Source organism: Canis lupus, chromosome 38 (genome assembly GCF_048164855.1).
Source record: "Canis lupus baileyi chromosome 38, mCanLup2.hap1, whole genome shotgun sequence".
NCBI classification, from domain to species: Eukaryota; Metazoa; Chordata; class Mammalia; order Carnivora; family Canidae; genus Canis; species Canis lupus.
The window spans coordinates 21,724,116-21,751,438 of NC_132875.1; the positions used below are offsets into that span (position 1 = coordinate 21,724,116).

At 52.7% G+C, this 27,323-nt stretch overlaps 1 protein-coding gene across 5 annotated transcripts; it reads left to right on the plus strand.

Moving 5' to 3' along the window:
- Positions 1–738: 738 nt before the first annotated feature.
- On the plus strand, positions 739–26,654 carry SLC41A1 (solute carrier family 41 member 1). 5 transcript variants are annotated; one of them, XR_012025814.1, is made up of 13 exons: positions 739–1,103; positions 2,808–3,837; positions 11,836–11,943; positions 12,995–13,066; positions 13,705–13,849; positions 13,994–14,140; positions 14,784–14,931; positions 15,809–15,888; positions 16,746–16,880; positions 17,208–17,356; positions 20,551–21,001; positions 21,705–21,748; positions 22,166–23,101. XR_012025814.1 is itself a non-coding variant. In XM_072814540.1 (11 exons), the coding sequence occupies exons 2-11, from the start codon at positions 3,463–3,465 to the stop codon at positions 26,555–26,557; spliced, it is 1,461 nt and encodes a 486-aa protein (XP_072670641.1). In that variant the 5' UTR covers positions 739–1,103; positions 2,808–3,462; the 3' UTR covers positions 26,558–26,654. The 5 variants fall into 5 exon arrangements, 3 of the variants coding, with proteins under 3 accessions (XP_072670641.1, XP_072670639.1, XP_072670640.1); XR_012025813.1 differs by having other exon boundaries at positions 20,551–21,748; XM_072814540.1 differs by lacking the exons at positions 20,551–21,001; positions 21,705–21,748; positions 22,166–23,101 and adding an exon at positions 26,456–26,654.
- The last annotated feature ends 669 nt before the right edge of the window (positions 26,655–27,323 follow it).

Below are 27,323 nucleotides of genomic sequence, written 5' to 3' on the forward strand. Positions count from 1 at the left end.
TAGCCCGCGATGGGGACCTGTCTCCCCTGTGCTGCCCCCGGGACCAGTGGGGCAGAGGAAGCCGGGTTCCCCCCCGCCCCTCCCTCAGGGGGTGCCTGCGGGACCCTAGGCGCGCGTCTGACCTCGTTTCCCTCCCGCCCGCCCATCCCCACCCCTTCCAAAACTGGGACGTTATTAAGGCCGGTGGCGTCAGGGCTGGGCCATTGGCTTGCAGGAGCGCGGGGTCCGGAGGCAGCGCGAGGGGCCGAGCCCACAGGAGCGGGCTGTGTCCAAGAGCGAGGTGGGCACGCCGTGTCCGGGCGCCGAGCGGGGGCGGGGGCGGGGGCGGGGACGGATGCCCGAGCCCCCGAGCCCCGCGCCCGGGTCTTCCCGAGGGCCAGGCTGGAGGAAACGCTCAAGACGCGCGAGGAGACGCGCCCAGGCGCGCTCGCCTGCAAAGGGCAAGGGGGGGCTCGGGGCGCGGAGCAGGCGGCCCCCCGCGAGCGCCCGGCGGCGGGAACCCGGGGCGGCGGCCGCCCGGGAGGGCCCCGCGAGCCCCCGTCCCCGCCCCCGCCCGCAGCTCCCGTCGCCCCGCGCTCGCCGCGGCCCCCGCGCCCCGCCCCCCGGCCCCGAGCGAGGGAAAGAGGCGGGGCCGAGGCTGAGCCCGCCCCCTCCCCGGCCGCGGATTGGCTGCTGCGCCTGCCCGTCCCGGACCTATTTTGGATGCGGGGGGGCTGCCACCCAGCCTGCCCCAGATCACGTTTGCCACCAGCAGCCAACCAGCCGGGCCCGAGTCCGCGGGCAAGAAGCGATTGGGGCGAGCGAGGGCGGCCCCGCGGCCCCCGCCCGGGTCCCCCCGCCCGGCCGAGGCCGTATATCCTGCCTCCGCGGCCACCTACCCTCGCGGGCGGAGCGGCGGCCTCGCTGTACCGCAGGGGCGAGATGTAGCGAGCGGGGCGCCGCGGCTGGACGCTCGCCTTGGCCGGGGGTGCGGGGGGCGCGCCGGGGCCGAGGAGGATTGCGGAGGAGGAGTGATGAGAAGAGGGGGAGCCCTGCACCCCCCGAGACCACGGGTCCCTGCTGCCACTCGCCAGGCGCCCCCTTTCCTCCCGAGCGAGAGGCAGGTCAGTCCTGCTGGGGCTGGGGCGGTGGGAGGCGGAGGGCGGGAGCCCTGGCGCGCAGCGCATTTGCTGAGTCCGAATGCGGGAGAGGCGGGGGGAGGCCACCCAGCTACTCCCCCCCCAGCTGCTCCCCCCCCACCGGGTCTGCAGATACTGAAACGGGTCTGTTTTGTTCCCTCCTCAGGGCATCCTGGTTCACTTTTGCTTCTTTCATCCCAGGGCCTTAGGCCCGTCCGAAGTCTCTTTGCTGGAAGGAGTGGGGTGAGGGACTGACCGGCCTCCCTTTCGGGTGAGGTGGCCTGCCAGGAAGACAGGAGGAGGGAGGGAGCGTCAAATTCTAGCAGACGCTGCTGGCATAGGGGCCGTGCACTCTCTCCTGCCCCACCCCCCCATCTCGTTCTGGATCTCGAGGGAGGGTCTTTGAGAGAACCGCAGGACTGTGTTTAAGGAGACTGCAAAAGGGAAAATCTGGATGTATGACCTGAGCCTATAGAAAGAGAAAACAGTTCCCATGGGTCAGTTACTGGAGTTTGAATCACCCTTTCCCAAACTGCAGTTGACTAATTGTGTTTGGAATACCTAAGTACTTGTTCATCCTACCTAAGGAAATTCTCTTTTTAAGAAAACGTATTATTTTTTTTTCTTTTCCTTGTAAGAACTGTTTTGGTGAAATGGGATAGAGTGGGATCGGGGCCTGGGGATTCCTTAAACAAGAGAAGTGGGGCCTTTGCAGCTAGACGCTTGCATTTGGGAGCAAGTGTGTTTTGGCTTATGCTGCTTTGTTTTGGTTTTACTTTTTTTTTTTTTTTTTTTTAGTTGCTGCTTTTGTTTTTTGTTTTTGTTTTTTAGAATTCCACCATATCCAACTCTCAGTAACCCTGGGGAACGGGGCGAACCTAGGAAACTGAAATGTGTGCATAATAACCAAAAGTTCTACCCTCTTCCCTTTCAAACTGAGATAACTCCCCTGTCCTATCTGACAAATCCACAGGGCCAAGAGCAGGGGGAGAGAAGTAGAGACAGAAGCCTGGATCCCAGTCAGCGCCTGAGCTTTTTGTAACACTGCTGACTCTCAAGGGCAGGAGTGGGTAGGCCTCTGGCTCTTGGCCTTGGTCTGGCAGCCCTGCCCCATTGCCCAGGGAGTCCTCCTAGTTTTGTTGTATTTCCCCCTCCCCCATGGGCTAGGGCATTTGGGGGTCTGGAGTCGTTCACTTAATGATCAGATTCTCCCTGTTTATTTGCCTCGCACAGCTGTCTTGTGACTGTAAACAATCACTATCCACAGTGGAGTATCTTTGCTGTGTGGCAGGGAGCTTGTGACTGAATTCGTAACTGACCCCACTGGGAGACCACACTGAAATCATCCTGGGTTTTTAATGATCATTCAAGAAGGGGTCTCCCCAGGACATCCCTGTCCACACCTGGTCACCAAGAAGACAATGTCAAGGTCTCCCAGGCTGGCCCTGTCTCGCTGCTGTTGACAACAGCGGTGATCCCTGCCAGGCAGTGGGCTGCCAGTTGGGAGGACCACAGGGCTAGTGCCTACTGGGCCTCCAGATGTCACAATGCAGGCATGGGTAGTTTTAGTGAAAAGGAGCAAGAGAAAAACAAACTCCTTATGCCTGTCTTGTGGGAAAGTTGTCTTGGTATGAGCTGTCCTTTGCCATGTCATAGCATTCTTTCTTGTCTCCTTCCTTCCCACATCAGGTGTTCCACACAGATTCTCGTAACTTGAAGGACCAGGGATTTAGGACAGGACAAGGTCTTCCCAGGAAGGAAGGAAATCTCTGGAGGAAAGTGGAAGGACAGCAGACACTGCCCTGGGACCAGCAGAGCCCGAGGAGCTGTGGGAGGCCAAAGGAGCCGCAGCCCTAGGCCGGGGCTTACCTTCCAAAGGATTTGAACTCAAGCTACTTTTCATGAAAGAAGGGCCACCTCAGAGGGCACCCCAGACTTGGCTGGGCTCTTCTACTCTGGATGCCCCCTGCTCTGAGGAGCCTGCTGCTCACTCAGAACCAAAGAAGAGAAGAGGCCAAATAAGCTTCTTCCCCCAGCACAGTGTTGGCCGGCCAGAGTCAGGCATCTGGACCCCCGGTGGCTGGCTGCGGAGTCTGGTGGGGAGTTTCTTGCTTCCCTCCGGCTCGTAGCTTCAGTGCTTGATGGGGCTGCCTGTCGGTGGACCAGTTTTTGCAGCACCTGGTAGGAGCAGAGAGCCGTGGGAAGAGGTCCCGCGGCGCCCAAGCCTGGGCTCACCCCAAGACTAAATTCTTTTCCCGACTTAGAGAGGGAGAGAGAAAGCAAAAAGAAACAAAAAAAGAGAGAGAGAAAGGAAAGCTCCCCCTTCCCCTCCTCCCTTCCCGTCATGTCCTCTAAGCCAGAGCCGAAGGACGCCCACCAGCTCAACGGGACTGGCCCTGCTCCCTCGCCCTGCTCTTCAGATGGCCCCGGGCGAGAGCCCTTGGCCGGGACCTCAGAGTTCCTGGGGCCTGACGGGGCCGGCGTGGAGGTGGTGGTGATCGAGTCCCGGGCCAACGCCAAGGGGGTCCGGGAGGAGGACGCCCTGCTGGAGAACGGGAGCCAGAGCAATGAGAGTGATGACGTCAGCACCGACCATGGCCCTGCGCCGCCCTCTCCACTCAAGGAGACCTCCTTTTCCATCGGGCTGCAAGTGCTGTTCCCCTTCCTCCTGGCAGGCTTTGGGACTGTGGCTGCTGGCATGGTGCTGGACATCGTGCAGGTAGGACCTGGGTAGGGCGGCTCTTGACCTTGAGCCCGGGGCTACCTTTTCCTCCTGGGCAACCGACTCTGGGAGCGTTCTCTCCACCTCCCTGTGAGAAGCAGCTGCCGCTTCCTAGAACCATTTCCCTTTGGATCACGTCCTCAAATTCTGCTTGGTCTAGTTACTTTCTACAGAAGCCTCGAGGAACCCCAGTAGCCCTGAGGAGGCGGTCAGGGCAGCACTGCTGAACAGAAGCAGAATTCCAGAGCTGAGGCTTGGAAGGGGAGAGCTGGAACAAGGTTGTTGCCTGCCATCCCTCCCGGGGCACTCCTCCTGAGCCCGTGTCAGTAGGAGGGACGCTTAGATGGGACTCCTCTTTATGCTTTCTTTTCCCTTCACTTGGGGTTTCAAGGATGCCCACAGTAAAAAGCTCAGTTTCAAGCCTCCCCTGCATCCCCCTGCTGGGCAGGAATTTGTTTGGCTGCCAAGAGGGTCTCAAATTAAGTGGGAAGGTTCTTAAAGGCGTTTTGTGTTGCTTATCTGCCTGTAACCTTGGCACAGTCTCCTTGGGGCCTGGGGGTGGGCACATGCTATCTGATGCATGATTTGGGCAGGAAGTGGCACGGGGTGGGCAACCTGGTAAGACCCAGAAGTGCTAATTGTGTGGAGTAAATGGGGACAAAAGGCAACCAGGCCTGGGCAGAACTCTCTCTCCTCTCTGCTTCTTACCTGTCTTTCATGAACCTGCCCGGGGCAAAGAGGGCTCTTTGTGAGGCTCTTGAGTAGAGTTAAGGATGTGCTCACTTCGGCAGCACATATACTAAAATTGGGTAGAGTTAAGGATGGGAATTGGCAGGATCCGGAAGCTGAGAGTCTGGGGCGTGCTATGTCGCAAGCATACTGTAGGTTTGGACTCAGAACCTTCAGGTCCAAGAGATCATTCAAGTCTTGTTTCCAGGTAAAAGGTTTTGAAGTGCAGTAAGGCACGCTGAGTGTTTTACCCGCAGGCACTGGGTTTATCAAAGTTCATCATTAGCAGGTATCAAATTCCTACTGAGTGCTGAGCTCTGTCCTAGGTACTTGGGGGAAATACAAAGATGGGAAGAGATTGGGCCTTGGCCCTTGGGACCTCCCAGTTGGTCTCTAACCATGATATCTCCCAGAAGGACATGGAACTCAGGATCATGCCAAGCCAACCCTACAAATGATGCATGTGGTGATGCAGAGTCCTGTTGGTGGATGGATGTCTCCATGCCGGTGTCCGGGGAACTGAGTGTGTTGCTTGTAGCTGGTTCTGTCAACGGTGTCCACCTGGACCACTTTGATTTGAGCCCTTAGAAGCCTGTTGATAATGAGGATGGTGTTTACGTCCTGCCAAAGTGCCTCATACTGCATTCCCTTCCCCCGGCCTACTGTCTTCAGGGTTGTTCTTCATGGTAGTTGGGAAGCCAATCTGCAGCTGGGAAGGCAGACTTTGAATTCCTCCCCAGTGGCTGTTTCACTTTCTAGGGCAGTGAGTGGCGGTAGTGGCCGGAAGAGAAATGAGACTGAAGTAGCAGTTTCTCCACCTCTTCCATCCCTTTACTGTGGCTTTGGTTCTCATTCTTAGGAGTGTTTAAGTTCTGGTTTGGTACTTACAAAGGGGTGTAGAACCAGGTTCCAGTTGTTCTGTTTTCTGGATAATAATAATGGGGTTGGGGAGCATTTGTTGAAGCATGGGTCTTCTGTAGACCCATGAGGTAAGAACCATAATCTTCTCCATTTTGTAGATAGGAAACCTACAGCTTAGACGGATTAGGTAAATTGTCCATGGTCATCTGGACTCAGAGCCTTAACCTCTTGGCCTATACCATGCCCGTGGTCGCCAGTTGGTTAAAGACTCAGGGAGGAGTCTGCTCTCCATCTTCCCTCAAAGAAAAGGGTGGATCAGAATCTGGAACAATTGGCGTTATATTCTAAAGTGAACAAGAACAAAGATTCTTAGCAGGCCCCAACCCCCACCCCATTCCCATATACTCAGAGAATTCCAGAGCTGGAAAAGGCTTCTGAGTCTTGCCCCACCCTCATCGCACACCCATGAGCCTGAGACATCGGTAGGTACACTTGGAGCCTGCCCAGCATGCCCACAGAGGGCCAGCAGTTGCCCTCGGTGTGGCACTTAGGCTCACCCCAGAGCTAGGGTCCATTTGATGTGAATGACAATGGTTTGTTTGTCCTGGTCCCCCTCCCCCAGCCTTCCTGCCACAGCTGGGTTGAAGCAGGCCTTGCAGATGGCTACAGTGATATCAGGGCAGGAGGAGGATGCAGAAAGACCAGGACATAGGACCACAGGGAGAGTCTGATTCCACAGCCAGGGAAGGCAAAGGTTGTTGGGTGGGGGTGGCTGACAATCTCAGATTCAGGAAGAACAGGATGATTTCTAGGGATTCACACTTTCATCCCCCTTCATAAGGTGCAATGGCCTTCCATGGGACAGAGCCGGAGTGGCCTAAGACTAGGGCCATCTGGAGCAGATGGCTGTAGAGTGTCCCTAGCATCTCAGAGCAAATGAGCAGAAGTCCGAGTTGGTGCCAATGTCTCTTTGGTCCAGGGCTCCCCATCTTTCCCTACTACTGCAGAAGACTCAGTCTCTTTCTGGAAGGTCATTTTTGTTGCCTCTTATCTGCTCTCCCTCCCTGCTCCACCCCAGTCAACGTGCACAGCCAGCCTCTGCAGTGAGATAAGGGCCTGGTGTACTGACCAAAATTAGAAAAAGGATACATGGACTACCATCAGCTCCAATGTCCCACCATGTCAACGTTCCTATGACTTCTAGGAAGGAAAGCAGGATTGGGCCCCACATTGGGACTGGAAGGGGTTGACTGTGGTTGGGTATGGATTTGCCACAGGTGCTCTGTGCCCTGCATCAGTGGTGTCCAAGTCTGGTCCTAGGCCATTGCAGGGCATCTCACTCCTCTTTGCCGTCAGCCTTTTTTTTTTTTTTAAGTTTTTAAAATTGTATTTATTTATTCATGAGAGACACAGAGAAAGAGGCAGAGACATAGGCAGAGGGAGAAGCAGGCTCCCTGTGAGGAGCCCGATGCAAGACTCGATCCCAGGACCCTGGGATCACGCCCTGAACCGAAGGCAGATACTCAACCACGGAGCCACTCAGGCACCCCTGCTGTCAACTTTTTGAGGGGTAGGGTTGGCAAGAGGTGGTGGAGCAATCTTCCCTGGAATTCCCAGCTGTGTTAAGATAAGCAGGACCCATAGGTCCTTATTTTAACTCACTACTACTTGCTGAGGATCTCGAGGAAAGGAGACCCCTTCCCCCAAATACCTCCTCCTCCTGCTCTCAGCTCTGCTGTGTATATGGAAGAGTCCACCACAATGAAAGTGGAGTGGAGGGCAAAGAAGCATTCCTCCTGGCTGGCCTGCTCCCAGGGCCGCTGGCACTCCTGGGCAGGATGCTCAGATCCCATCTTCCTTGACCACCTCCTTTCTCACACTTTGTGCAGCCCTGGATACCCAGGTACTGCCCTGAGGCCCTTGTCCTTGGACACCTGGGACACCTGCAGAGGGGGAAAGCCTCAGACAGGTGATCTGACTCAGTCCTCACCCTGAAAGATCAACTCCAGCCCAGCTTCCAAGGTCTTCCCACATCCTGGTGCTCAGGGGTTTTTTGTCTTCTTAATGTCTTGACTCCAGCTCTTCCTGGCTGTGCCTCTCCTCCCTGCTTCTACCCCCTGGAAGGGAGGAGAGCTCAGAGCAGAACACTCAGAAGCAGGAAAGAGTGAGTATATGAGGCTGGAGAAGGTAAGGGACAGAAAAGGCAGGATGGAAAGATAAGGAAGAGGTAATGGTTGAGCCACTGAGGTACAAGATTTCGGGTGATCACTCTGAATCAGGATTATTTTGGAGTGTGGAGGGAGCAGTCTCACTTCTAACCCCCAGAGAGCAGGGACCAATGAGCAGCCCCACTCCCTGGGAGGGACAGAGAAAGATAGGGAAGAGGCACTGCATGTCTGAAAAGCAATGCTGTCTGTAGATGCCCTCCCCCTGCCAAGTGGGGCAGCGCTTCCTGGAACATGGCCTTTTCTGTCCCCAGCAGAGCAGGAAGGCGTGGGTGAAGGCTTGGCTGACAGGTTTGACTTCAGGGGCAGGCACTCCCAGCCAGGATGAACAGGATGGGCCTGAACTAGGCCAGAGGAAGAAAAAGAGACACTCACTGCCTGCCCCTGCCACACTCTACCCGTTCAGGGGCTGCCCGGCCCCCCAAGGTGGTTCCACAGCTGTGAGGCCACCCCCCACCCCTGCCCCTGCCTGAGCTGCCTCTTTGAGAAGGTTCTGTGGGTGAAGAAAGTATGTGTGTAGGAATTGGCTACTCTGACCCAAGTGCCAGCTCAGGGCTTTGCTAGGCTGGTGGTCAGGGGGTGTGAGATCCCAGGCTGGATTCTGTGTGGGCTGGGAAGACTTCTGCAGAGGGGCTGTTACCGTGGCTGCTCGGTTCCCTTGCCTGTCTGTCTCTCAGCTCATCACAACTGAAACCCCGTACCTTCTAGGTCCTTCTAACGTGTGTACTGGAAGGCGGAGTGCTTTGGAGTGCCAATAGGGGCAGCCAGAGGGGTTTAGCTGAGCTTCCTACATTTGTTTCTCGAATAATCACAAAGACAAACAATATCCCTTACAAACAATTTAGACTGTATTCCACGCATACACTTGAAGTATTTCTTGCCCGCCTTCCTTACCGCCAGCACATACACGTCACGTACGCCGGGCAGGAGAGCCAAGCTCCGCAGAGAACTGGCAGCTTGGATGCTGGGAGGGGCGGGTGGTTTGGGGGGAGGAGGGGATATGAGGCTGGGCTCCCAGAGAAGCTCCGAGAGCCCCCCAGTCAGCCACCTCATGAGGGGAGGGGAGCAGAGGGGCCTTCTTCCCCTCTCCGGAGATGTTTGTCCAGGTTAGGTGAGAAAGGAGAGGCAGAACCGAGCGTGGCTGGCCCCCGGGGATCTGGAACCCCAGGGGTAGTAGCAGCCATGTCCAAGAGTAGCAGTGCCTGAGTTTGAGTTCCTCCAGGGTGGCTGGGGCTCACTGGGGCTGCCTTCTCTCTGGGGACCCCGCGAGTGAGAAGGGACTCAGGCATCCCTCCGGCATCTGCAAGGGGCTGGCTCTTCCTTTGGGTACCTCAGAGCTCGGCAACTGTTGCTGGGGGAGAAGGAGCAGGGAGACAGGGTTCTTTCCCATCCTTAGTCTTAGAGAGGGGCTCCCCTAAAGAGAGTCCTAGGCCCTCCCCCTGTCTGGGGCCAGACCAGGAGCTAAGGTCACGATGTGCTCTAGGCCTGGAGAGATATGCCCTCCCCTGAGATCCTGGCACTGACTTCTCCACACCACACATGCACACCCCCCCCCACAAAGAGCACTCTGACAAGAAAAGAGAAATCCAGGGGCACCTCGGTGGCTCAGCTCATGATCCTGGGGTCCTGGGATGAGGCCCCCTGTTGGGCTCCCTGCTGAGTGGGGAGCTTGCTTCTCCATCTTCTCCCACTTGTGCTATCTCAGTTGCTATCTCTGTCTCTCTGAAATAAATACAATTTTTTAGAAAGAAAAGAAAAAAGAAAAATCCTTATCTTATAGGCCTTCCTGGTGTCCAGTCTCCCCGGGTCTCTGGCCCTAGCCCCAGCCCTCTCTGATACTTCTTGCTCATCTTTATTATTTTTTTTTATTGTGATTAAAAAAAACACACACATAACAAAGTGTATCAGCTTAACCATTTTTAAACGTGCAGTTCAGTAGTTGTTAAGTATATTCACACTGTTGTGACGCAGATCTCCAGAACTTTTCATCTTGCAAAACTGAAACCCTATAACCATGAAACACTAAATTCCCTTCCAGCTCCTGGCAACTGACCATTCTACTTTTTTTTTTTTTTTTTTTAATTTTATTTTATTTATGATAGGCACACAGTGAGAGAGAGAGAGAGGCAGAGACACAGGCAGAGGGAGAAGCAGGCTCCATGCACCGGGAGCCCGACATGGGATTCGATCTCCGGTCTCCAGGATCGCGCCCTGGGCCAAAGGCCGGCGCTAAACCGCTGCACCACCCAGGGATCCCTCTACTTTTTATTTCTATGAGTTTCACTACTTTGGATACCTTATATAAGTGGAATCCTACAGCATTTGTCTTCCTGTGGCTGGCTTGTTTCACTTTAGTGTAATGTCCTTCAGGCTTATGTATGTGGTAGCACAGGTCGGAATGTCCTTCCTTTCGAAGGATAAGTAGTATTCCATGGTACGTTTATACCACTTGTACGTGTCCATTCATCTATCAGTGGACACTCGGTTGCCTATACCTCTTGGCCATTGTGGATCATGCTGCTATGAACATGGGTGAGCAAATATCTCTTCAAGACTCTGCTTTCACTTCTTTGGGATCTCTACCTAGCAGTGAGATTGCTGGATCATATGGCAGTTCTATTTTAATTTCAGGGGGCCCCTCTGTACTGTTGTCCATAGATGTTGCAGCATTCTCCATCCTCACCAACGGTGCCCAAGGATTTCCGTTTCTCCACACCCTTGTTGACACTTGTTATTTTCTGGGGTTTTCTCATAGTCGCCATCCCGATGGGTATAAGGTGATCTGTCTCATTGTGGGTTTGATTTGCAGCTGTGGGTGCTATCCTCCTTTGACTGTGGAGTGTCAATGCTGGAACGGCCTTCAGAGACCATCCGACTTGGCTTCTGAATCGTCCATTTTACAGTCAGGAGCTTGATGCCCTCATAGTGTGTCTGAGGTCCCCACGCTGGTCCAGGTGGAGGAACATTGGGGAGGTAGCATGAGGCCCATCCCTGTGGTCTCCCTGTACAGACCTGAGGCTCCCAGGCCAGTGTCCTCACACCTGCAGCACTCTGCCTCCTGACCACGACACCCTCGTCACCCTACACACACCCGCCCGGCCGTCTGCCCCCTCCTCCCTCTATTCCTAAAACAAATGAAGAACAAAGAAAGAAGTCCATGTGGCAGTCAGCACCAGAGAGGGAGATGCAATCCCAAGCTTCTTTGCGAGTCTTCAGTTTCACTTGCAACTAAAGTAGCTTTCAAATAGCCAACCCTGGCTCCTTTGGATTTGTCCCTCAGCACTCACTAGCATGGTGCCCTCTGACACTCCTTTTCCTCATTCACAGAATGGGGAAAAAAATATCCCCCATCTGAGTGGATTGTTGGACAAAATGAGAAACTATGTGTAGAGCACTTAACCTAGCACATGGTTGGCACTTACTAGCTCTTACCTGAAGGAGCTGGTGGGAGAGCCAGGCCTGATGTCCCAGGACTAGAACTCATGTCACCTGACTCCTAATCCAGTGCTCATCCTGCAGGACACTCACCTCTCCTAACCGAGAGCTTGGGGGAGAAATGTGGGGTGAGAGATGGCAGAGGAGGCCTAGAAAGCCTCTTACAGGCCAGCACGCAGAGGTTTGGGGGGCCTGGTGTTAATTCAGAGCCTATTGAGGAGGAGAGTTGCTGTGGCTGAGGCCCAAAGCCCTTGGACACAGAAACCAAACAAACTCTAATCTCCTCAGCCCCAGCCCCAGCCCCATGGAGCCCAGCTCTCAACAGCTGAGACAACACCACCCAAGGTTGAGGCCACAGAGAAACTGGGCTGAAGGCAAAGAGGTTGGAGATTGCTATTTGAGGGGGGATCACAAAGGAGTTCTGGGGTGTAAGCCAGCCCCGGGTGGCGGCTGTGTGGGCCCTCACCTCCTGTCCCCTGGCTGCAGAAAGCAGGCAGAGGGAGTGGGGCCAGGCAGGGGGCTCCCTCCACATCTCCCCATTTCTGGGTGGCGGAAAGGGGGAGCTTTGCTATTGGAGCACCATGGTCTTGGTTTGGGTCCAGGGTTCTTGGAGAAAAGGCGGCTTGTGTGCTCATGCCCTGCTGATTCCATTTCCTCCTCAAGCCCCTGATCCCAGACTATCTGTTCAATGTGATGCCAGCCGTTTGGGGCACTGAAATTCCTGGGTTCTGTTTTCACCTTGTAGCACTGGGAAGTCTTCCAGAAGGTGACAGAGGTCTTCATCCTGGTGCCTGCACTGCTGGGGCTTAAGGGGAACCTGGAAATGACCCTGGCATCGAGGCTGTCCACTGCAGTGAGTGTCCTGGCAGGGAAGCACGGGGCACACAGAAGCCTCGGGGCAGCACAGAACCAGACTGGGAGATCATTCTGGGCCTTTCCCAAGCGCCCAGGCCTGGAGTGTGGGGCTGGGGTGGGAAGGTGGAGGGAGATCCCAGGCTGGGTGTCCTGCTCCTGGGCAGGGGCTCCCTGCCTAGAGTGGTTCCCAGGCTCGGTTTCTGGATGTCCCGGCCGTTCCTGGACTCTTGCCTCACCCCCTGCTCTGCAACCCGCCTCGTGACTGTTTGTGCAGCTTTGACAGGCGAGCATCACGCTGGTCCCTCCACCTGCACAGATGGGGGCCTCCTCTGATCTCCAGCCCTACTCTGCAGCTGGGCAGGAGCAGAGCCAGGCCTTCCCAGCCCCCCATCCATCCCATTCCCTCATGGCAGCTTGCTCTTCATTAAGGGAATAGACAGAGAGAGGGCTGCTTATCACTCCCCCTTCCCACAGCCACGATGGTCGAGAGACTGAATCAGATACAGGGGCCTGGGGTGGGAAGTGGGAAGCAATAAAACTTGGGAGGCCAGGGGAGCCGGGTGGCAGGGATGTCCCACGTGGCTGCAAGTCTAGAGAAGGCAACAGAGAGAGTGGCAGCCTGTCCAGCCCACCCCAGCTTGCCCTCGCACCACCTCGCTTCTCCCCACACCATCTTGCAGGCCCGGTCCCGCACCAGCAGCTGACCTTCCCTGACCTAGAATGGCAAGCTGGCTTCCCGGTCAGGGACCAGGTCATTCTGACCCGTGCGGGAACGGGCTTCCCAGATGAGCAGTGCCCAGGGTGGAATCTGCCTCTGCTCGCAGCTGTCCTGAGAGGAGGAGGAGGAGAGAGGGGCCTGCCCTGGGAGCCCTCTCCGCGCCCACCAGCTGGAGGAGCTCGGGCTCCTTAGCTCCTTCCTTCTCCTGGCCTCCCCGATGCCACTTGACTTTCCCTGGTGGTTATGTCCCGGTCCAGACCTCCTGATCCAGGCAGGGTCCTAACAGCCTTCTCCAGCCCGGAGCTTCAGGCCCTTGCTCTCCCTCTCTCAGGCCAACATTGGGCACATGGACACGCCCAAGGAGCTCTGGCGGATGATCACCGGGAACATGGCCCTCATCCAGGTAAGAAAGCGGAGACCCGAGAGGGTGGGCTAAGCTTCCCTCTTCGTCAGGAACCTTAAAGACTGAGTACAGCCCCAGCCGGCTTGCCTTGCAAGCGAGGCGCCAGCGTCCTGCCGAGCTGGCTTCTCCCGCAGCAGCTCTAGGAGGTAACCAAGTTTCCCAGGAAAGCAGCCAAGAAGGGGAGGGCCCCAGAAGGCCCCATGTCAGCTCTCGGCTCGCAGGGGTCCACTGGGCTCGAGTTCCCACAATTCAGACTCAGGAGTGCTGGAGTGTCCTTGTCCGCTGTTGTTCCATCTCCGTGTGAGGTTCCGCAGGTTCCAGACTGGGAGTCTTCCCCCTTGAGGCCCAGGCCTTGTCTCCTGACTGAAGGCTCGGGCTCTGCTGATTTTCACCCCAATCCCCAGAGGAACGCTCGTTCAGCCAGTACCACGTCCTGGGCTCCCGCGGGGTGCGCTGCCCAGTACTAGTGTCTGGTGTGAAACTAAATAAAGACATCATTCCTGAAAGACCACACAGTTCAGCCCAGCCTGCCTCCTGGGACTGCTAAGAGCCAGGAAGAGAGCTGGCCGAGTACTCGGCAGCCTGCACTAGGGAACCCTCTGCCGCCGAGGCTCTCTGAGTTACCACTCCCACTGCAGGTGCAAGCCACGGTCGTGGGCTTCCTGGCATCCATCGCAGCCGTCGTCTTCGGCTGGATCCCTGACGGCCACTTCAGTATCCCGCACGCCTTCCTGCTCTGTGCCAGCAGCGTGGCCACGGCCTTCATTGCCTCCCTGGTCCTGGGTAAAGAAGGAAGGGAGGGGCAACGGAGTAGGGAGGGCCACCCTAGGGGTGTCAGCTGTGCCTGGCACCTTCAGTCTCTCCTTTTGTTTGTTGATACCCCTTTATCTCTTCTCGCCCTGCCCGGCCCCTCCCCTTCCTCCCCAGGTATGATCATGATTGGAGTCATCATTGGCTCGAGAAAGATTGGAATCAACCCGGACAATGTAGCCACGCCCATTGCTGCCAGCCTGGGTGACCTCATCACCTTGGCACTGCTCTCAGGCATCAGCTGGGGACTCTACCTGGAGCGGGGTGAGACTGAGGCCACCGAGGGTGTGACCAGGGTGGACTCCTGGGTGGGATTAGGAAAGATGGCAGTGAGTTTGCAAATGTGTAAGGATTTCCTCGATGTTCTCAACTATCTGGTTGGAGCAGTTTGGTTCTAACACCCCCCCCTCCACCCCCTCCCCACCCCCACCCCCACCCCTACCCCGAGCTTCAAGACATGAGGCTGAGGGGCAGGCCGCGGGGGCACCGGGGAAAGTATCTGAGAAATACATTCCTGCCTGGTCCTGCAACTCCCACTTGCCTTAGAGGAGTCAAGGTGAAAGGGTGACAGAGAGGAGCTGAAGCCTGGAATCTGCTCGCAACAGGGAGAAGGAGGGGGGGGGAGAAAGTGATTTCTGGGGATCAGAGCAAGGAACGTGGAGGCTGGCCTCTGCCCCTACTAAGCCCGGTGCCTGGGGAGCTCGCAGGTGGGTTTCCTCATCTACACAATGGACAAGGCTGGCCCCACCTCTCTCCCGGGCTTACGGGAGGATCAATGAGGTTATGTATTTACAGGCACCTAGTGTGGCGTTCCTGTGGATCTGCCGGCATGTTGGCGGGCCGAGCCGGGGGAGGCCTGAGCAGGGAGCCGCAGTGCTTACCTCCCTCTGATCTCTGCCTCTCTCAGATGACTGGCAATACATCTATCCCCTGGTGTGTGCCTTCTTCGTGGCCCTGCTGCCTGTCTGGGTGGTGCTGGCCCGACGGAGCCCAGCCACAAGGGAGGTGTTGTACTCGGGCTGGGAGCCTGTCATCATTGCCATGGCCATCAGCAGGTAGGCTCGGGTCCTTGCTACACACCCTCCCTCACGCCCCTCCCTGCCACAGACTCCCCGTGGAGCCCCAGGGAGAGGAAATGTGGTACAGACCCTAGAAATGCCTTCAAGAGTGTTGGCTCCATGTCCTTCTGTTACATGTGACAGAAGCCATCCGAAATGGGTCTCCTTGAAAAGCAGAATGTGCTGGCTTAGATAGTTAAAAAGGCAAAGCTGGATTCAGGGACACAGATGATCCATCCCATCAGGGCTCTGGCATTCTGTATGTCTCGGCTCTGCTTTTCCCCATGATGGCCCGCGGCTCCGGGTGCATACTTATTTCCCTTACTCTTACTGACTGTGGTGAGAAGAAGTCTCTCCGCAATTCCACAAAGTCCCACTCCAGAGTTTCACTGGCTCTTAGCCAGTCACAAGGCTGTGCCTGCATCACTGCGGCCTCGGGGAGGCAATGCTGTGATTGGATGGGGCTGAGGCCTAGCCATCACCGGGGCATTGTCGTCCGAACCATAGTGACTGAATTTGAGATAGGCAGTTCCTGAGGAGGAGCCGGTGCCGTTACCACAAGGGGAAGTCAATTCAGTCCTCATGGGGTGCTCACCCTGTGCTCCTCATACCAGCCTGCAGGGGCAGGTACAGGAGGCAGGGGCCTGACTCTGTGCCAGCATCTTGCTCTGGGGACACCGTGCCAAGTCTGAATGTTATAAGCAACAGCTGGTCTGGAATAGGAGGCCAGGACAAGGAGTCAAGGGGCCCTCCCCTCCCCACCCTAGGAACACTTTGCTTCCCTTCTTCCCCACGGCCAGATGGGCCCGTCATCCCTGGAACCGAGTCACAACCCTTTATTGATCTTTGTGTCACTTTGTTTTTGTCTGTGTAGTGTGGGAGGCCTCATCCTGGACAAGACGGTCTCAGACCCCAACTTTGCAGGGATGGCTGTCTTCACACCTGTGATTAATGGTGAGGTCTTGGCATCAGCTGCCGGGGAAGGGGAAGAGGACAGGAGAAGAGGTTATAGGGGCCTTTGTATCAGTCAGGATTCCGGCAGCAAGAGTATCCAGCTCAGGTAGTTCAAGACTTTACCCAGGGGGCTGCTCACGGAGCGGGCAATAGAGGAAGGATCCAGAAATTAGCAACAACCGGAAGCCACTGTCCTCAAAGGTCAGGGGGCGAGAAAGTAACGTTATAGGAGCCTAGAGAGAACACTCCTCTGCCCCCAACAGGGGTAAGATAAAAAATACCTGAGCGCCCTCTCCTTCCACCCTCTCTGACTGTGTACTAGCACCTCCTGATGAACAAACCCGATTAAAAGCAGCCAGCAAGGGAGCCTGGGTGATGCAGTCTGTAAGTCAGCCTCTCTGAGCTCAAAGAAAGGCTGAGAAGAGCAGGGAATAGGTCAGGGAGGGAGTGCGGAGAGGGCAAACAACTACAAGCACGGTTCCTAGAAGTACCAGAGTCCAGAGCCCAACCTGATACTTGAACTTGCTTCCTGGAACCAGCACAGGAGCAGGGGGTGCCCAGGTCTGCTCAGAGCTGCGGAGAGGGGCTGGGCAAGGCCAGGTCTTGTTGCCTCGGCTGTGTGGGATGGCAGGTGGCCTGAGTCGGTGCTGCTTCCTGCATCCTCAGCACCCTAGGGGCACGTGGGACTGCCACGTCTCAGTACAGGGGAGGATGGAAGCAACCTGGAAGACTCTGGAAGTGGGGGGGTGTTTGTGTTCCTTCTTAGAGTCTCGCTCTTCTCTTGGGGACTGGCAAACGTGTCATGCCCTCCCCACTCCTCACTCCCTTCACGTCTGAATGCTTATGTCTCTCTACAGGTGTTGGGGGCAATCTGGTGGCAGTGCAGGCCAGCCGCATCTCCACCTTCCTGCACATGAATGGGATGCCAGGCGAGAACTCTGAGCAAGTCCCTCGCCGCTGCCCCAGTCCTTGTACTACCTTCTTCAGTCCCGGTAATGGCAGAGTCCCAGCCTCCTAGTCCATTCCAGGCCTGGAGGGAGGGGGCCGACCATTAGTGAACTTCCCTTAAAAAACAGCTGGGACCCAGATAGGCAGCATCGCCCTCTCTGCTGGGTACCAGCAGTCTGGAGAGCAGATCCCAGGCAGGAAGACTATCCTTCCTGGGGACGCCATGGGAGCTGGGGATCTTGGGGTGCCGAGGTACAGACTGTCCGCTGCCTGCTGTTCTGAAGTGCAGGGTGGCACCTCCTGCCCGAAAGGCCTTCTGGGGCCAGGGCTCCTCCTCCTCACTCCTCATCCCCTCTCTCTCCTGGTACCAGATGTGAATTCTCGCTCGGCCCGAGTCCTCTTCCTTCTTGTGGTTCCAGGACACCTGGTGTTCCTCTACACCATCAGCTGTATGCAGGGCGGGCACACCACTCTCACGCTCATCTTCATCATCTTCTACATGACAGCCGCACTGCTCCAGGTACAGAGTGGCAGGAGTGTGGGGAGGGCCTGCCACCCACTCCACCACCGCTTCCTCTGTTGAGTAGGTGGCCAGTAAACACCGGACAGGGGCTCAGGAGAACACAGGCCGTAGTTCAGCAAAGTCACTGACACGCCGTGTGACTTTGCCCCAGTTGCTCTATTTCGCTGAGCCTCAGTGACACATTTACAAATTGAGAGGAAAGGACCCAAGTTGTTGGTTTTTAGGCAGGAGGTGTAGGGTGCTGAGCAGGTGGGCCTGGGGTGCCACCCCCACTGGCCTTGCCACAGAACTCCACTTGGCTGTTTTGCATGCTGGGCTTCCTTAGAAGATGTCTTTTATTTTTATTTTTTTTTCACCCCTCCCCTAGAAAATGTCTTTTAAATGAAGGGTTTCACAGCTTGAAAAAGTGTCAAAACCACCCCACTAGATAATCTGTAGGATCCTGTCCAGCCTTGCCATTCTGTAATATGATACACTCTCTCCCTTGTACCATTATCCCATTTTTTCCCACTTCTTATTTTGAAATAATGATATATTCACAAGAAGTTGCAAAAAATATATACAAAGAGATGCCATGTACTCTTCACCCAGTTTCTCCCAGTGGTAACATCTCACATAAGTCAGTACGGTAACAAAACCAGGAAATCACCATTAGAACAATCCACAGGGCTTGCCCTGATTGCACACACACCCGTGTGTTTGCATGTATGTTTCGTTCTCTGCAGTTGTCACATGTGTAGATCCGTCTGTCCACCACCACAGTCAAGATATGGAACTGTTCTACCATCATGAAAACCCCCACTTATGCTCTCCCCTTGGAGCCACACTTACCCTATGATACATTTTCAATTTCTCTAGACTTGACTTTTGAGTGGTAAGAACAGTCCCATAGCTCAAAACTTTTTAAAGGTTGACAAAGTGAAAGCTCCTCTTTCCTGCCTTCTTTCTGCCACCCAGCCGCCTCCTCTTGGCCATCCATGTGGTCCGCTTCTTGTATATCCTTCAAGCTTATTCTATATTTATACAAGGAAACATATAATTTTTCTTACTTTCCTCCCTTTTTTTTTTTTTAAAGATTTTATTTATTCATGAGACACAGAGAGAAAGGCAGAGACACAGGCAGAGGGAGAAGCAGGCTCCCCACAGGGAGCCCGATGCAGGACTCGAGCCCAGGACCCTGGATCACACTGAGCTAAATGCAGAGGCTCAACCACTGAGCCACCCAGGCGTCCCTCTTTTTTCTTACACGCATGAAGTGTACTCTACACACTGTCCACACCCTGTTTTTTCACCTAAGAGTTTATCTTAGAGATCACTCCACATCAATACATAAAGAGAAGAGCACCCTGATTTTCTTATGGCTGCATTCTTCTATCCTGTAGATATATATAATTTCATTTAACCAGTCCCCTACTGGTAACCACTTGTCCCCCAAGCCCCTCCCCCCAAACCTTAAAGGTTGTGTGTTGGGACATCTTAGCCAAGGCCAGACTAAGAATCAGCCAGCCATATGCTCTTTGCCCTGCAGCCACACTCCCCTTTCAAGTTGGAGTGAAGTGCACTTGGTGGGAAAGCAGGGCGGGGATGCCAAGGGTCTGTGGCTGGGGCATAGCCCTTGCCCTCTGCTGAGGAGGAGAAACTTTGGCTTCACTACCCATTACAGACACGCTGGATGTACTCTTGCCTCTGCAGTCTTCTCTAGGCCTGGGGAGGGCCAGAGCAGGGCACTTGGTCCCCTGGGTAGATCCTTCCTCATCCCTTTGCCCCCTCCTCTCAGCCATGTGTCCCTGGAATGAGGCTGGAATGAGGGCACAGCTGCTGTCAGGCCCTTCCTGAAGCATGTCCTGAAATCCTGCTGGCCACGCTCTTTATTCAGGACTCTTCTGCAGCTGCTGGGAAGGGCGCAGCGTTATGGGGGCTGGCCCTCACCCAGGGCCAGGGGCAGGCCACGGGAGCATGAGACAGCTGTGTGCAAAGCAGGGGCAGCATGAAGGATGCTAGAACCATAACCTCTGGCTGCCTTGAAGACAGGAGAATAAACAAGTTCGCTTAAAATTAGGTCTCAGTTCTGGCTTCAGGATCCCCCATGCGTGTGCTTTTCCTGCATCTGAGCCCCTCAGAGCGGAATTTACATACCACAGTTTTTGCAAAGTACAGTTAAGAGTAAAACCTCCCTCCCAAATGACTGTGTTGGAGATTTACCGGTAGAAAGGGTTTCATTCTCGTGCAGATACAGTCATTTAGGGAGCCCAGATGTCAGGAATGGTGCTGAGGGTAGAGAAGATGCAAGCCTGCCTACCCCACTCTCCCCTGGTATTCCAGATCAGGTGCTTTGCCAACTTCAAAGTGTATGTGAATCTTGTGAAAATGCAGATTCTGTTTGAGATCAAGAGCCAGACCCGAGATCCTGCATTTCTAACCGGCTTCCAGCTGCTGTTGATATACTACTGGTCCTGGGCCCACTAGCAAAGGTCTAATCGAGATCATTCTCCATCTGTAGAAATAGAAGGGAAGCAAGGGCACAGATAAATCAAAGCAGCAGATAAATCCAAAATGTCTTTTGAATTGAGATGCACTCTCTGCTTTATATTTAGCTGGCTTACCCGTAGTTCTATCTGGCTAGAGCTGTTAAACTAGACTTGCATTGTTTGAGCCCACAACAGGAGAATAGAAAGGGTCAGGAGGAAGCTAGCTTGGGATAATCGACTGTTACTTGGACAGCTGTGGGGACAGCAGCCTCACACTCTGTCCTTGTTCCGCTCTGCTCCGAGGAGAAATCCCTATGTGAAAAGCAAGCTCCAGTCCCCAGCCCCCTGCCAGGCTCCTGGGGAGGCCCACATAGCAGGTGCTAGGGTGACCCAAGAATAGGATGACCCAGAATCAGAGGCAAGAGGGCTGAGTTTCTGCAATAAGTAGGATTTAGATTAGGAAGTCCCTCTTTGGTCAATTTGGGAGCAGAATGTAATGTTGATGGCGGAGGTCCTGGGGAGTGATGCAGATCGTCTGCTCCAGGCATGTGATTGCGCAGCAGAGGAGCATAAAGGGGATGCTGGGGTGGGAAGATGAACTGTCCCAGCGTATGGACTGTGGCTAGCTGAGCCACGTGATGCAATGAATGTCTTCTATCGTGTGGCCTCTGGCTCCCCCTGGAGAGGGGATGGTTACAGGCCGGGCCCTTGTGTCTTCCCCAGGTGCTAATTCTCCTGTACATCGCAGACTGGATGGTGCACTGGATGTGGGGCCGGGGCCTGGACCCGGACAACTTCTCCATCCCGTACTTGACAGCTCTGGGGGACCTGCTTGGCACTGGGCTCCTAGCACTCAGCTTCCACGTCCTCTGGCTCATTGGGGACCGAGACACGGATGTTGGGGACTAGCCTGGTCACTCAACCTTTCCCACCCCCCCGCCCCGCCCCCTGCACTTTCTGTTTGAATTGTTTCTTTTGTTCCCCTTCCCCCACCCCACTCCACACCCCCACCTCTTTCTAGGACTTCACTTTGATACCGAATTCTCATTATTTTCAATGGGAATTTTTTTATACATTGAGCCAAGTTTGTACAGCAAAAATTCAGACAGGACAGATGGACTGAGATAAGCCGTGCAAGTAGATTTTTGAGACAATCACCAAGTGCAATTTCATGGTGGGTGCCTCCAGGTGAGGTGGATGGGGGCAGGGGTTTCCATCTGGGATCTGGGGACGTTTGGTTTAGCTTTAGCAAACTCGGTCATGGCCCTAATGAGAAACTTTTTGTGAATGGGCTCTGGTGTTTGGGGTTTGTTTTTATTTCTTCTCTTTTTCTTTTCTTTTTGATTGAACAGAGAGATAAATATCATTTTTCCCCCCCCCACCCCGCAAAATACACATTTTTCTAGAAATGGACCAACTTCAAAGCACTGGTAAGGAGATAGCTGCTCCTGGCCCCATGTAATCCTAGCCCTATCCTCAGCCCTCCATCCCAAAAAGAGTGAGGTGGACTAATTGTTCAAATTGTATACACACTCCTTACCCAGCTGCCTGATAAACACCACCAACCCCTCCCTTTGATCTTTTTCTAATTGATTGTCACATCTGAGAAGAAATGAGCAGTAGCCTGGTCTCTCTGTTGACCCATGTCCACCAATAGATTTACCAAGATCTATATCCTCTTTGGGACCAGAGGACAAACTGTTTATCTCTGTTTAGTCTTCATGTCTAATTGTCTCTCAATACTGTCTTTCCCAGAGCTTGCCAGGTTGGGTTCTGAGGTTAGGGACAGAGAGTGAGCACTTGGAGGATCGTTGGGAGGTGGAGGGCAATCAGGTGTGTTTCATTGCTAACGAGGACCTTTCATGTGGTCACTTTAGACTCTGGCACTTCCTGAAATCACTCCTGCTGTCATGCTGTGGAGGTCAGTTTTCCTCTCTCTTGGCTTCTGCCCTCATCCATCATTGACTTGTTCACCCATTCAGCAAATACACAGCCTCCCCAAGAGGAGCTCTTGTGCAGGCATGGTCTGAAGCATTCACTGAGCAGTAGTGATTGGGTGCCTACCGTGTGTTAGGTACAAAGCCAGTGGTCGGGGAAGCAGCTTTAAGCTCACCTCATTCCCCACATACAAAGGCCTTGTGCCCCTTCCAATCTGACAGAGAAGGTTTCCTTGCTAGAAGTGTTTGCATCCGTGTCCTCAAGCCAGGCTCTGCCTCTCAGTCTCCCCTCTGTGCAGTGCCGATCCCAGCAAGAGCCCCCAGCCCCATCGCTCAACCAGCAGCTCATTTCCTGGAACTACCCATCCTCACCTTTTCTTCCCTCCACCTCTCCTCCCCAGACACTCGAGAGAGGATTCAGACCCAGCAGGCTGGACAGCACCAGCTGCTGCTACTCGTCTCTGCCTAGTACAAGATTCAGGGAACACTGGAGCCTCTGCATCTGCCCCACCCACTGCTCTGACCAGATCAGAAGTCTGTCCACACTTGCATGTGTGCAAATCTGAGCATTTGGATGCGGGTTTTTTCCAGCCTCTCCAGCCACAGTCTCCCCGTAAACCCTCCTCTTTGTAGCCGCAGGCTAGGCAGTGACCTGAAACCATGCCTCATCCCAAGAACTTGGCCTGTATGTAGCTCCAGAGGCTATCTTTGCTTTCCCTCCATTTCCACCCACACCACCTTCTGGAATCTTCAAATTGGAAGGAATCGTAGAGGTTATCTGGTTGGGCTGCGTCTGGCAGAGCTCGTTAACACCAGCCCCGGCTTGTTTCTGCTCTTCCCTTGGGCCCTCTTTCAGCTTGCCTGCCACCTCCAGACACATTTGCACACACATTCTTCTTGTACAGGCACCAAAACCAAGGCCTCTGCCCTGGAGGCTGTGCCCCTGTGTTCTGTTGCCCCTGCCCCAGTCACCTCTTCCTCACCCCTGGAGTTCAGCCAGGCCACCCTGGAGACTCTGGAGCCTCCTTTGCTGAAAAAGCAGGAAAAGGTGGGCGTGCCCCAAGCCCTGAGTATGTGAGCAGAGGGAGGACCACGGGGTGGAGAGGAAAAGAAAATGAAGTGGACTTTCGTGGAAGATTCATTTCTTTTCCCCTGATTGCACAAACTGCATGTACTTTTGGCCTGGCTGCAAGGAGCAACATTGGTTTACTCTTGTATCCTTAAAAAGTTACAGAACTGTGTCTTAAGAGAATTATTTATAGTTACTATAACTGAATTGACAAATGTCAACGTAACTGATAAATTATATTTGGTAAAATAAAGAGGACGTTTATTTAGGTGGTTGCTAGTTCCTGTGTGTCTCACCCGAAAGAAAGCAGTTTGGTGGTTCTGTTTCCCCTCCTTACTCAGATGTGCAAAGGGGCCAGAGCATGACCAGAAATGAAACAGCTCTTAGATACAGAGATGTGTGATTAAACACCATACACCACACACACACGCACACGCATCAGTCATTTATCAAGAAACAGTGAGTGGTGCTCTGGGACACATTTCAGAAGCCACTGCGGTGTCCTTCCACACAGAGCCGGCCTCAGGGTACCGTGCTAAGGGGCACAAGCATCTGTGGTTCCCTGCAGAGGCTGACAATCTGGTTGGGTGAAAATTATAACCGCTCTGATTTGTCAGGTACTTACCACACGCCTCCACTGTGCTCAACCCTGTAAGCCCTTAGAAATTCATAATAGACTACAAAAGGTTTGGAGTCAGACCAGCCTGGGTCCAGATCCCAGGACTTCCGTTTGCCCCTTGTGTGATGTGAGGGAATCCGGTACCCTCTCTGAGCCTCTTCCCTTATCTGTACCGATACCTCTTCCCTACGATTGCTAGGAGACTTCAGTGACATAATGCACATAAAGCACCGCGCAATGTGCCTAGCACCCACTAAACCACCAAACACCAGTCAATATTTAAAGGGTGGGGGATCGGTCAATGACCAGGGAATATCAATATGGTGACCCTAAGGGTACATGGAGGGTAGCTATGGGAGCTGGCAGGTGGAAAAGATACCTAACCCAGTCTCGACAGTCAGGAAGTCTGGGAGGAAGCCAAAGGGAATAGGATTTAGCAGAAAGTGGGAAGAGAAAGAGCCATCCTGCAGAAGGAACAATATGCTAAGGCAGGGAAGCGAGCCTGGAGCTTAGGAGAACCACAGATAGTTCCAAGTGGCTGGAGTCTGGAAGGCAGAGGGTGCTAACGTGGCCTTCTGAGACACACACAGACACACGTTCATGACAAAGCAGTGTTTCTGAGGTGGCAGATAGGGGAGAGCAGAGCCCTCATGTCTGACTCCAAAGCCTCTGCTGGGAACCCCTACCCACCCGGGGTCCCTTTTCCCCACAGGATGCATGATGGCCTTATAGAGCATATACTAAGTGCTGAGCATTAGTCATCTCAGTTGCTTTTTTTTCCTCAGGTTTATGGAGGTATAATTGACAAACTTGTAAAATATTTAAAATAGAACATGATGATTTGATGTATGTATATGTTGTGAAAGGATCCCCCCATGAGCATATCTATCACTTCACATATTTACCCCTTTTTTTTTTTGAAAGAACATTTACAAAATCAGTGTTTTATAACAGGCCTGGGCTCTCAGACTAACTCTTCAAAGACCAATATGTTAATAAGGTTATTAAGGATTAACAGAAAGAGGATAATCACTTGTTAATTATTATTTGTATAATGTTTTAATGCACAGTATCTTATACTATACAGTACACTTTTAAATAATGGCCTCATTTGTAACTTAAATATCATTTCTAATAACTCTGCAAAATCGATGTTATCACCATTTTACAAGAGAGAAACTGAGTCTCAGAGGAGTTAGGTGTCTGGCCCAAGGTCACATATTCACACCCAGGTTTCTCTCAGCCCAGTGCCTTTCCTCTAGGCCTGGAGCCAGGTGAAACATCTGGCCAAGGTGCCCTATATAGAGAACACAAAAGCATTGCTGAAATGATCAGAAATATGGTGCCCGTTATCTCAATTTTGCCCATGAGACACTTTACATTACTGTACAATGTTAATTGTCTACTGAAATAGATAATATCTTCCAGTGGACATTTAAAAACATGCCTCCCAGGCGCCAGTCTAGCCCTGATGGTATCTTTGCAACATAATTACAGGCAACATCACCAACCCTGAGATCTGGCAGCACCAGCAGACAGTCTCTTGAAATCAGCTCTCCTTCAGCTAAAATCCAGAAACTGAATAATGGACAGTATACTGCTGTTTACTGCACTATACTGTATTTTATTACATTATCTAGCTACAGAATCTTTTAATGTGGCTCCTGAGAAAATGAATACCTCAGGAAATTAAAAATGAACATACAAATTGAAAGAAAACAGAAATTGCAGAAAAGTGAGAACAGTTTGGCCAGCCAGAAAAGACTTTTTAAACATAGTTTAAAAGACTTTATGGCAATATTCATGTTTAGTTAAGTGTGGGTGACTAATGCTGCCTGGCTATTGGTGATTGTTTTTAAAGTTAAAATAATTCCAAATAAGTTTAAATGTTATGTCATATTTGGTGCATGGCAAAAATTTCATATTTTGAATATTATAGAAATGATTTTCTCTTAGCCCCTATCAAAGGAATGTTGAACAAGTAGATAGAGAACATGGCTTTAAGGGAGCTCCAGACTGTGGTCAGCCTGGAACAACCACATGTTTTTCTGTCCTTGACTCTGCCATGGACTGTCACATGTGTGAGTTTCAAGTACGTTACCTAAGTTGTTGACTATCTCAAAAATTATTCAGAAGTGAAGTGTTTGGTTTTTAGGAGTTAGAAATCTGGAAAGAAGCAAAATAAGTCCGTCAGAGAAAGACAAGTATCACATGATTTCACTTATATGTGGAATTTAAGAAACAAAACAGAGAAACTTAGGGGAAGGGAAGGAAAAATAAAATAAGATAAAAACAGAGAGGGAGGGATGCCTGGGTGGCTCAGCGGTTTAGTGCCTGCCTTCGGCCCAGGGCAGGATCCCGGAGTCCCAGGATCAAGTCGCACATTAGGCTCCCTGCATGGAGCCTGCTTCTCCCTCTGCCTGTCTCTGCCTCTCTCTCTCTCTCTCTCTCTCTGACTCTCATGAATAAATAAATAAAATCTTAAAAAAAAAAAAAAAGAAACAGAGAGGGAGGCAAACCGTAAGAGACTTTTAACGATAGAGAACAAACTGAGGGTGGCTGTTGGGGAGGTGAGCGGGTAGAAATTGGCTAAATGGGTGATGGGCATTAAGGAGGGCACTTGTTGGGATGAGCACGAGGTACTGCATGTAAGTGATGAATCACTAAATTCTACTGAAACCAATGCTACACTATATGTTATCTCAAATTTAAATCTTAAAAACATTATAAAATGAAAGAAAGAGAAAGAGAAAGAAAGAAAGAAAGAAAGAAAGAAAGAAAGAGAGAGAGAGAGGAAGGAAGGAAGGAAGGAAGGAAGGAAGGAAGGAAGGAAGGAAGGAAGGAAGGAAGGAAGGAAGGAAGGGAGAAGAAAGAAAGAAAGAAAGAAAAAAGAAAGAAAGAAAGAAGAAAGAAATCTGTGAAAGAGAAACTAAACCTTCAAGGGAATGAATGACATGGGGTACCCAGGTGGCTCAGTCAGTTAAGCGTCTGTCTTTGGTTCAGGTCATGATCCTGGAGTCCTGGGATCCAGCCCTGCATCCAGCTCCTGGCTCCCTCTGTTGCTCCCCCCTCATTGCTCACTCGCTCTTTCAAATAAATAAATAAATAAATAAATAAATAAATAAATAAACAAACAAACAAACAAATAAATAAACAAATAAAATCTTTTTTAAAAAGAATAAATGACCTGTCAAATATGAAATATTTACTAAGATCTCTTGATTGCCAAGCTAAAGTCAGAGATGTCCTTCTGTCTAGGTTCAAGAAGGCTTGGGTGGAGGAATGTCCCCAGTGCCTGCGGTACTCTTGGGGGAACCCCTCCCAAGCTGGGAGCGCAGCCACTGATCCTTCTCCGTGCTAACTCCCGTGCTATGGAGGACAGAACAATGCATCGTGTGCCCACCCATGCTTCTACATTCCATATGTCTTGCTCTGCTTAGTATCTGGGTTATCTCCTTCCTGTATCAGTCAATGATGGCAGTCAGAGTCCTCTGAGACACCCTAGGGCATCACTGAAATTCTGCTCCAACCAAGCACAATCGCCAGGGTGCTTCTCCAATCAAGGCAGATTCTTACTCTTTGACCTCAATAAGTAAGATTCCCCGTGTCCACTTTCAGAATGAGGAAACTTAGAAAACTCTCCTTCTGGGAAGTCCCCCTAGTCTCGTCATGTAGCTTAATTGTTATTATTTTAACAATTAACCACAAGCTTAATTAAGGTAAAGGTAGACAGACACAGATTTGAATCCCACTTCTCTGAGCTGGTGGTCATAAGCAGCCTCCTTTGATCCCCTAATTGTCCCATTTATAGAATAGGACAATAATGCCTTCTTTGTGGGGCTTTTGGGCACACAGAAGATTCAATAAACAG